This window comes from Calliphora vicina, unplaced genomic scaffold (assembly GCF_958450345.1).
Source record: "Calliphora vicina unplaced genomic scaffold, idCalVici1.1 scaffold_50, whole genome shotgun sequence".
Classification (NCBI taxonomy): Eukaryota; Metazoa; Arthropoda; class Insecta; order Diptera; family Calliphoridae; genus Calliphora; species Calliphora vicina.
The window spans coordinates 47139-58822 of NW_027052610.1; the positions used below are offsets into that span (position 1 = coordinate 47139).

At 36.4% G+C, this 11684-nt stretch overlaps 1 protein-coding gene across 1 annotated transcript; it reads right to left on the reverse strand.

Moving 5' to 3' along the window:
* Positions 1–10621: 10621 nt before the first annotated feature.
* On the reverse strand, positions 10622–11377 carry LOC135963064 (uncharacterized). The gene has a single exon (XM_065514841.1). It carries the CDS (start codon positions 11375–11377, stop codon positions 10622–10624), a length of 756 nt encoding a protein of 251 aa, XP_065370913.1.
* Positions 11378–11684: the final 307 nt, after the last annotated feature.

Genomic DNA, 11684 nt, shown 5'->3' on the forward strand with positions numbered 1-11684 from the left:
TTGTTCAAGAACTTCTACTGCATCCTTATGGTATTGGTTTCGACACTCATTCGTTGAATTTGAAAAGTTAGAATAACCATCATCATCAACAGTTCTGTCTTCATTCTCGGAATTACTTTTGTCTTCATCTGGAATAACTTCAACGCAAGGCTCATTACTATTCAAATTCGGTAATTCGTTCAACTTTCCGAGCTCTTTCCTGCATGATCCACAAATTTTCAATCGTTTTGACAGCGTAGGGAATTTTTTTAATAAGCCGTCGGAAATATTTCGCATATCTGATGATCTGTGCTTCATTTTGTTAAAGGGATTAAAACAAAAAGACGAATAAATTTCATTTTCAACCTTAGCCTTTTTAGAAGTCGTAGACATTTTGAATTTTGTAAGTATTTATGTAAATAACACACGTCTTAACTTTAACGCTGTTTCTAAAAAACTGATTTCCGTATGTCTTCAGAATGACAATAAATAGTTTTTTAAGATCATATAGGTAGTACGTTTTAATGAATGAGTCTAAAATCTTTTATTAGGGTCAAGAAGGGCTTACATACTAAAGTATGTACCTAGTTTAACCAAATGTTACAAATAATAATAAAAATAAACCACCATATAAATAACCTACCTGTCAACTTCTACCTCTCCACCCACTTCTTAAAGTCAAATGTCATAAAATAATAAATAAACTGGTACTTCGGAGTGGTACTTGATTCCAAAAATTTGTTTCTGGGGCACCTGATATTTTAACAATGAAAATCACATGCGCTGAAAACTACCTCTAGGATTGACTAAAAAAGCCGCAAGATACAAAACTCAGACAAATTTTGGGGGTGGAAAATTAATAGCGGTCGGCCTCATATTGCACCCCTCCAGTGGCTATTATCGGTCAGTTGTTGTGGTTTTTATTTTTAAGGTTTTAGAAACACTTACACACAAATATGAAAAAAATCAATTTAAAAACATTTGTCTTGAGTTACAAAACATTTATTTTGATAGATATCCCACTCGCATCCCACTAAGCGACCAAAAAGGTTTTAAAGGAAAAGACCTAAGCTTTCTTTTGAGAAAAAAAATTAATAAAAAAAGAGTCCATTTTGGAAAAAAAAAGTCAAAAAGGTTTTTGATTTTTCAAAAAAAAGTAAAAAATTGTATGTCTTGAGTTACAAAACATTTTTTTATAGATATCCCACTCGCATCCCACTAAGCGACAAAAAGGGTGTTAAAGGAAAACACATAAGCTTTCTTCTGAGCAAAAAAAAAAAATTAAAAAATGGGTCCATTTTTTTAAAAAAAGTCAACAAAGTTTTTGATTTTGCAAAAAAATTCAAAAATTTTAAATCTTGAGTTACAAAATATTTTTTTTGATAGATATCCCACTCGCATCCCACTAAGCGACCATATAGGTCGCTTAGGAAAAGACCTAAGCTTTCTTAAAAAAAATAAAAAAATAAAAAGGGCCCATTTTGAAAAAAAAAGTCAAAAATATTTTTGATTTAAAAAAAAAAAATCAAAAATATTTTATTAAATTTTTTTAATTTTTTTTTTCGAAAGATTGCATAAATAGCTATCTAAACTATTTGGGACACATTTTGCTAAGAACAATAGGTAATAAGTTATATGGATAAAAAAAAACACCTGTTTGGCCAAATTTTGACCTCCTATAACTCAGAGAGTTCTTGACCGATCTTGTTGAAAAATGGTGTCCGAATTACTATCCAATAGAACTAACATTGGTGCAAATTTCATCGCGATCGGAAGACATCGATTTCAAAAGTTGGTTCACTTGACGTGAAATGCCCCATATATATATATGCACTTTTTTACTATACTGCTACATCAACAGAACATTTGTCTGCTGCCATGAGCGACCTATCGTGGGTTTTTCGCTGTTTTTTGGAATGACAGTTTAGAATTTCTGAATTTAAGGAATAAGATTTATAAAATCTTATTCCTTAAATTCCTTATATCATAAAATAATTAAGTTAATGTTTAAAATATACAAATTGTATCACAAAACTATTTTTCTTTCGTATTTTTAGTAGAAATTTTGTTGATCATATATATATAAGTTGTAAAAGTCAGGTAAAAAATATATATTTTGCCAATTGACCCAAAAAATTGCAACAATATTCATTTTGGTTTAGTTATTGTCACATTTTTATTTTGGATCACAATTATCAGATCATCAAAATATTTTTCCTTTTTCAAATTCCAGTTAATATCTTGAGTTTTTGGTAATTTTATTATTTTGTGGTAAAAGAATACCTTATAGTTAGTGAATGTTCTGCTTAACAAATATTGTCTAAACATTTGGTTAGCATCGGAAATTAGAAATAATAAAAAATTAACTCTTTTTTCCGCAAAAATATTAGTTTAAATAAAATACAATTTTATTTTTTAAAATTTTAATCAATTATTTCACGCATAAATCTCTAATTGTCAAAAGACTGTGTGTTTTTACAACTAACAGCAGAAATAATTGATTTAATTCACTAAAGGAATTCTCAAAATGAAATGGTCATTATACAACATACTGAGCTAATGAGCTAAAAGAGCGACCTAGTTAATTTCAGTGAGCTGAGCTGAAAAGAGTGGTCTAATAAACCCAACTCTAATGTAATCATTATAAATGTCATCCTCAATATCACTTTTGACCGTTTCAAAATCACAGTAATATTTATATATTTATAGAAGGAGCTATCGGAACACTCATCCACAGTGATCGAAAATCCCTTTGTATTTAGTTATTTGTCGAATTTCAGAAACAATAACATTTTTGTGAGTCTTATTACTTATTTAAATTTGAAATTATGAACTATATTAATTTTATTATTGCTGTTGTTCTTCTAGTCTTTGTATTTATTGTTAATGTTATGTAATGTAATGATTTATGTTCAGCCACACACAGTTCTATTTAGTTTTATTGCTTTTTTTAACAAAATGGTTGGAAAATCGTATAATTGGTGTATAAATAGAACAAAAATATACTGACTTACATTTAATTTAATTAAATAAAATAGAAATAAATATGGAGTACATATCGAACTGGTTCCTCTAAAGAGAGACAACTCAAAATTTAAAAATTGGTGTATAAATAGAACAAAAATATACTGACTTACATTTAATTTAATTAAATAAAATAAAATAGAAACAAATATGGAGTACATATCGAACTGGTTCCTCTAAAGAGAGACAACTCAAAATTTAAAAATGTTCAGTAGAAGCAAAAAAACATTTTTTTTAATACATTACAATGAAACAACTGTACGGGTACAACTGTCTTTTTTTGGTGGAAGAGTAGAGCAAATGATAGCAGATTTCTTGCAAAAAGTGAAAATTGAAAATTTAGAGGAACCAGTGCGATATATAAATTAACCCTCTAACCGGCAAGGCTGCCATTAAGCGGGTATGTTAAATGTATGTAATGCTGCTTTATTTGGTTATTTTTCCCGTTATAACGGCAAATATGTGTAAAGAGACAAACAATTTACTTATTGTGATAAACAAGAACGTGCACTTGTCTTTTGTTTGTTTTTATTCCAACGTCCCTGCGGGAAATTTGTGTCAATTGTTCTAAGAGCACTTGTCCTGTGACCAGTTAATACAAAATTATTACCAAAAGGAACGAATTATGATAGGTGAAAATAAGACATATCACTTAACTAGTGTTAAAGTGTTTGAAGTGTAGTTACTACTGAGGAAAGGTAACTGACACAAAATTAGTCCTGTGATTAGGTTTTGTGGGTGTTATGTTCAATCTCTTTATATGGCAATGATGTTGGTCTAAAAAGTGGTGAAATCACATCTTTTCGGCTCATTGTGATAGGTCACATAATGAACGCAAATGAACCGGTTCAGTTTATTATGAAACTGGTCACCAAATAGGATTAAAATAGTTTGAACTTTTTTTTACCAAATATTATTAAAATACGTTGAACCGACATTGAGTAAGTGCGCTTAGGTTAGTTCAGCGACTTGTTCACTTGGGACAATATATGAGACAGGTCTTGTATTAACCGAAATTGAATAGTCCATTTAGGTAAGTTCAGAGACCTGTCAAAAAGGTGTCAATTAACCCCCTCCTAGGACATCCTCATGTTAAAGTGACAGGTCCCCTTCATGTAAAGTGTTAGAACTGGAACCGGTCCATACCACTTTGGAACTGTCACGTGATAAGTTTGGTGTTAGTTCCTTTTCCCCTAGGGGTATTTCTTTTTTTAAAAACAATAACCTGGTATATTTTTTACCTCGAAATAAAATTGGCCGGTTAGAGGGTTAAAAACAATCTAACAAAATTAAAAAGGTTCGGACGTTTTATGAACTGATGACAGAACAATAACTTTATACTTTTAATCACAATTATCATGATAAAATGTATGAACTTTATCGGCTTGTATAGTGGAAGTATTTTCATTGGTTATACATATGTTTTATCTCTGTAATTTTAATGCTATGAACAATAGAGTGTGTCAATTTGTACACAGAAAGAAAAAAGCACTTCTAAATTTTAGTTTATTTTACTCAAATTTAGCCAGAATTGTACTTAAAAATTTAAGTACGATTCATACTCATAAGTATAAACGGGATTGATTACAAAAATCAAGCGGAAATTTTCTTAAAACAAGAACGAAATTCTTGAACTAAGTAAGAAAATCTTGTTTTAAGTACAAGTGAGAAGTTAAATCAAGTAGTTAATTCTTAAACTTCAAATTAAGAGTAAGATAAGTTGAAATAAGAAAAAAAATCTTATATTGATCCATGAATGAAATAAACAGGATTACGATATCGACAATTCCGTTATTTTAGTGTACTCTTTTAGTCTTTTTTCGTGACGTCAGCAATGATTGTTTTCTTATGTTTTGAATGTAAAATACTTACTTTTTATATGAAATTTCAAAACAAATAGTGAAAAATAAATAAAAAAAATTAATTAAAAACAAGTAAGAGTGCTATATTCGGCTATGCCGAATCTTATATACCCTTCACCTTTGTTGTGGGTGCATTATTATTTTTTATAATAAGTATATAGGTATGTATGTACATTGACCACTTTCAGCGTACAGCATCCTAAATTTATCAAGAACACAAAAAACAACAACAACGCCAAACGAAACAGAACACCAAAAGAAAAAACAAAATACGCAAGGCAATAAAACCAACACACATCCAAACATACGTTTAATTGTATAAAAAACAACAACAACGCCAAAAGAAACAAAACACAAAAAAAAAACAAAATACGCAAAGCTTGCACATCCAAACATACGTTTTGTTGTTTTTTTGTCAAAAAAACCAACACACAACCAAACAAACGTTTAGTTGTATAAAAAACAACAACGCCAAAAGAAACAAAACACAAAAAAAAACAAAATACGCATAGCTTGCACATCCAACCATACGTTTTGTTGTTTTTTTGTCAAAGCATGCAATACATTGTGTTTTTTGATGAAATTTTCAGAGGTTGTCTCGGATTTTTGCTCATATCTCCGTTATTTATGGACGGATTTTGCTGATTTTAAATAGCAAAATTCTCGAAAGTATGTCTGACAGAATTGTTGAAGATTTGGATCCCGGAGATATCTGGGGCCTTCAGAAAATTGATTTCAACAGACAGACGGACAGACAGACAGACGGACATGGCTTAATCGACTCCGCTATCTATAAGGATCCAGAATATATATACTTTATAGGGTCGGAAATGAAAAATGTAGAAATTACAAACGGAATGACAAACTTATATATACCCTTCTCACGAAGCTGAAGGGTATAATTAAAATGTGGTGTGCAGTCAAAAATTGCAGTAATAATAGTAACTAGGATCGCCCGGTGGCCGAAATTCGACCACTTTTAAACGCTTTTTACCACTTTTATGGAAAGAATTTAAAAAAATATGATGTTCTGCAATTCTAGAGAAAATAACCTTTTAAACCATATATGTTTCATCAATATTGGTGGACAATAACATAGTTAAAAGTGTACCACAAAAAAATGTGTGGCCTAGTTATATATAAGATAATAATAAAAAATCAAAACCGTGAACTAAAATATAGCAAAAATATTGAAAATTAATAAAGTAAAAGATGTCTAATAACATAAAACCTAAAATACATTTTATTTTATTAAACTTAAATAACTTTTAAATATAATTATTGACTTTTCCATTATAAATCACATACAATTTTCATATAATACAATCAGTTTTAGTCAATGTTGACGTCACTGAGCTTAAGAGAATTTTTTTAAGAGAGCGAAGGCGCAATCTTGTTTATTTCATTCATGATATTGATCCATAATCAGTGTTGCCACAACCTCAAAATATTTGTAACCAAGTTTGAATAAAAAAATAACCAAAATGCTAAAAAAGTAACCAAAAAAAGTTTATTGCAGTAGTCATGTTTTTAACTTTTTTTAAAAAAATATGAACAGAAGTATGAAATTTAATTTTTTTTAATACACAGGTTTTTATACTTCAAGATAAATTTTATGTCAAGATTTCAACATTTAGAATATTATGAAAATAAATTCTTAATAGCTGAAAAAATGCTAATGGGGGCCTACGGAGGTTCGATTTTTTTTTAAAACATCACTTGGAAAGTTGGAACATGTAAAAAGTGCCGATTTTTTAGGTTTTTTCCCAAAAAGGCCTATATATTTTTTCTTTTGTAAAACAATTTTCTTTGGGACTATATACAATTTTTATATGATCCATAAAGAGAATTTAATGTAAAACGTGTAAAGTAAATTTTGGCTGACTTAAGCGGACACAACACACCCCAGACCTATCCAGACTTGACCAATTTTTAAAAAAAAAATTTAAATTTGAGAAAAAAAATTCTAAAAAGGCAAAGCACCGATCCTCAAAAAAGCTTCATATTTGTATAACTCTATGTGCTTCTTAGGTTAGGTTACGTGGGTTGCTCGCAAGTTAGCGAGTTCACTCGGAGGCCTTGCGGCCCATTGTGGTACCCTTAGAAGTACTATTCCATTATGCTGAAAATGTTATACATAAAGTGAGAATAGTTTCCCTCCCTAGTTTCGTCTATTATGTGATTTCTGTGGTCCCTATGGGAACCAGCCGGTACTTCTAATAAACCCAATCATATTCACTAGTGACACATCTCTGAGACAGTCCAGATCATGGAAAAGAGCTCTACCAAGATGTAGTAGTCTATGCTCTTGTAAGGCTGGGTATTCACATAGAAGGTGCTGTACCGATTCCTCCTCCTCTTCATCTAAACAACTTCTACAATAGCCATAACGTGGGTAACCCATACGTTCCGACATATGTCCAATCATGCAGTGCCCAGTAATTATACCCGTGAGAAGTCTAATCGAATTCCTACTAAGAGACAAAAGAGTCTTAGTTCTATCCTCTGTCAGATTGGGCCAGAGCATTCTGGATATTCTACAAGTGATGATATTTGACCACCTGAGTTCCGTCTCGCTCAAAGCCCATTCATCTATCAATTTTGATACTGTCACCAAGGGAGTGTGAATATCCCTTTGCGCAAGAGATACGTCCAGGGACGACCCGTTGGTTGCGCACTCATCAGATACTTCATTTCCCCGGATGCCCGCATGTCCTGGAACCCATATCAGCTCCACGTGATGTTGTGTCAGTTGTGCCAGTGATTTGATACAATTGAGAAGACATTTCGACCTAATCACGTTGGAGTTAAGAGCCTTGATTGATGCCAGGCTGTCCAAGTAGATATGTATGGTCGAATTTTCGAGATTCAGTTCCCGGATTCTTCTCGCGGCTGTATCAATAGCATAAATCTCTGCCTGGAAAACCGTGCAGGTATCGGGTAATCGAAGAGACATCAAAAGGTCCAGCTCATCTGAGAAGATTCCCGAGCCCGTGCCTCTTTCTGTCTTTGAACCATCAGTATAGATTGAGATCACGTCATCTCTTAGGACAGAGTTCGCGGCCCAATCATCCCTTGTCGGTATTCTGATCCTAAATGTTCAAAATTCGGTGTGGGTATTATATAATCCGTTTCCCTCCCTATGATTGGCCTGCCTATCTTTTGTAGGATGGTGCCATGACCAATACGAACATGCTTCAGTCCGCTCGACTGTTTGAGTCGTAGAGCAGACTTAGCAGAAATGCATTTGATATATATATCAAGGGGAGTTATATTTAGCATCGTCTCTAGACTGGCCTGAGGTGTGGAATTCATAGAGCCAGTAATTGCAAGACATGCTAATCTGTGTACCTTGTTTAGAATAGAGAGGTGAGTCTTAGTATCCACCACTCTCCACCAAACAAGAGCCCCATAGGTCAAAATAGGTCTTATGACCGCGGTGTACATCCAGTGTACAATGTATGGTTTAAGACCCCATCTCTTCCCAAAGGTTTTCTTGCATATATAGAAGACACATAATGCCTTCTTCATTCGACTCTCAGCATTACGTTTCCACGAGAGCTTAGAGTCCAAAATTACGCCAAGATATTTGGCTTCGCTTGAAATCTTCAGAAAAGTACCATCCAGTCGTGGAGGTTTAAATTCTGGAGTTTTATATCTCCTGGTGAAAAGAACCAGTTCGGTCTTGGCAGGGTTAACACCCAAACCGTTTTCCTTGGCCCATGATAGCAGAACGCTGAGCGCTGATTCCATGAGTTCACTTATTGTGGGAAGAAACTTCCCTTGAATAAGAAGCACAACGTCGTCAGCATATGCGACTACTTTGGTACCTATCCTACTGAGCCTGAAAAGGATTTTATTTACGACAAGATTCCACAGAAGTGGAGAGATGACCCCACCTTGTGGTGTGCCTCTTGTCACAACTTTCCTTGTCCTACCAATACCCATATTAGAGTTAATGGCCCTGCTCCTAAGCATATTTTCTGTCCAATTCCTAATCCGCTGATCAACACATAAGTCACCCAGTGCATCAACTATTGCGGATATGTTCACATTATTAAACGCACCCTCTATATCCAAGAAAGATGCCATAACATATTCCTTCTTGTCAAGTGTCCCCTCTATAGTTCCGACAACGTCATGCAAGGCTGTCTCCACCGACCTGCCTTTAAGGTATGCGTGCTGTGCCCTACAGAAATTATCAGGGGAGAGGATGTTCCTGACGTGGATATCGACCAATCTTTCCAGTGTTTTCAATAAAAACGATGACAGACTGATCGGTCTATAGTCCTTTGCGGTACTGTGGTTTACCTTTCCCGCTTTGGGGATAAATACCACTGTAACCTCTCTCCATTCTTTAGGAATGTATCCTGTTTCCAGGCTGTACCTAAATATCATTATAAGCCATGGCATGATGGTTGAAATCGATTTTTGGAGTAACGCTGGGAATATGCCATCTGGCCCTGGTGATTTATAGGGCTTAAAAGATGACACCGCCCACGAGATTTTCTCCACGCTAACAATGGATCTAACTAATTCACTTATGTGGATTTGAGAAGCTGCAAGATGCTCCGAAGCGGATACCTCATTTTCATCATCCCTGCAACCCGGAAAGTGTGTCTCCATTAGCAGTTCCAAGGTTTCGATACTACTTTCAGTAAAGTTACCATCCGGTTTCATCAGGAATCCAGGCGTACCAGGATCCTTGGATAGTACCTTTCGTAGACGCGATGCCTCCGTGGTATTCTCCAGTTCCCCACAGAAACGCTCCCAAGATTCCCTCTTTGCCCGTCTGGTTTCCCTTTTAAAAGTGTTGAAGCTTTGACGATAATCGTCCCAGCTTAACAAGTCTTGGTCCCTCTTCGCCTTATTAAAAAGTTTTCTACATTCCTTTCTTAGCTGCATTAGTCTAGGATTCCACCATGGTTGCCGGAATTTCCTAGGTCCCTGCCGCTCCCTACACGAAGCATAGTAGGCTTCCCTTAATGACCTGGATAGAAAATCCACCGAGTCGTCCAAGTCCCGTGTACCATTTAATCTATCCATTGCTGGATGTGGTATGGTGTCACTAAGATTACAGAAATTGACCCAGTCGGTTTTCCTAGGATTTCTAAAGGGTTTTTCTCTATCCAGTGTAAGCTGTATCGTAATCACTATCCTGTGGTGATCGGAGAATGAGCACTCGAGTGAAACTCTCCAATCAAGAATTCTAACTGAGTCAGTGTTCCCTACCAAAGTAATATCAATGACCTGCTCCCTGATCCTATTGAAGAACGTTGGTATATTACCCCTATTGCAAACACTTAGGTTAGTAGATAGAAGGTATTGAAGTAAACACCGAGCTCCCCCACAGAGTATCATGGGCATTAGCATCACATCCTATGATGAGATCATGGCCCCTTGTGTTACACCAGTCTACAAGTGTGCGTACGGCACGTGGGGGCGGATTAGCTTCGTCGTATGGTAGGTACGCAGATGATATGATTAGGGTTGGTAACCCTTGTCGCTCTAGTGCAACTACCGTTAAATCACCAGAACTGTAATTAGATAGAAGGAAAACCTTAATGTCTTTCCTGACCAAAATACAGCTCCTTACTTTACCTTCAGGGTTCGGAGAAAGGAGCACATAGTTTCGTGACCGGACGCCTCGAACTTTAGTGGCTACAAGCCAGGATTCTTGGATTAAGGCCACGTGGATAGCTTCCTTCTCCATGAAGCGCAGCAAATCGTCCGATGCTGCTTCGGAGTGGTGCAGATTAATCTGTACCACTCTCAGGCCGCTTGGGTTCATCATTGCGCTTCACCGCGGGCAAGATCAACCGGAGTTGGTTTAGCCCGTACTTGATGACGCCTTGCGAAGAACGCAGGAGTCGGAGGGATTCTGAACCAATTTTGATCCAGAGATCCTTGCCTTCTCCTTTGTCCCTAGAGCGTCCTCGTTCAATCGTCCAGTCCTCTGTACCAAGTTCCTTGTTCTGACACTTTATAAGTGTTAGCGTGGCTTCGTCCTCCAAAAGGGGAGGAGGGACCCACACTCTCACCGTCGTACGAAAAGGTACTTGATCCAGTGGGACGATTTCGATTCTTGCGTTGGGCCAGAGTTCGCCAACTCCTCGGATACAGTTACTGAGAAAGCCTAGAGCCTTCTCGTTACCGCACCCGATGATCTTGACACCCTTTAACCATTTGGCGCCGTCGAATGCAGTGAAGGAATCATCCTCACTGCATGCGAGTTCGTCCACTAGTGCCCGCAAGATCTTCTCCTCCAGAAGCAGCCATCTGTCCGTAGTCATTTTCCCATCAGGTTGACTACGATCTATGATGGCTACTTGTAGCTCAGGTGCTGATGTTAAGCTAGTTGATGGTTTCAGCCGCTTACCCTCAGACACCTGCGTTTCACCTGACCTTTGCCGCTTAATACTAGGCCTGCTTGCTGTACCTTTGGAAGCCGTCGCGGTTCCTCGAGTAGAGGAGATTGCGGACAGCACCTTGGGTGTTGTGCTAGCAGACATCGTCGTACCGCATTGGTTATCACCTCTCTTTGGCCCCGACGTGGCCCTCTTTGATGTAGATGGGCGTACGTCAAGATCCTCCGAGACGGTGATCGTGTTCGGTCCAGTGCTGGCATGGGGCACATGTTTAGATGTGATCACCTGCCTGCTCTGGTTTGGTTAGGTCGTAGTCTTGGCTGGCCTTACCTCCACAACAGTAGTATTTAGCATGGGCTCATACTTCTGTATGTGGTAGGTATGTTTACGCCGCAAACGCTTTTCCCTGGTGGTCAAAGACGCGGGATCTCGCGAGTCCAACGTCCTGACA

Excerpts from the sequence above, each read along its gene's own strand:
- LOC135963064 (XM_065514841.1), bottom strand. The coding sequence starts at position 11,377 with ATGTCTGCTAGCACAACACCCAAGGTGCTGTCCGCAATCTCCTCTACT.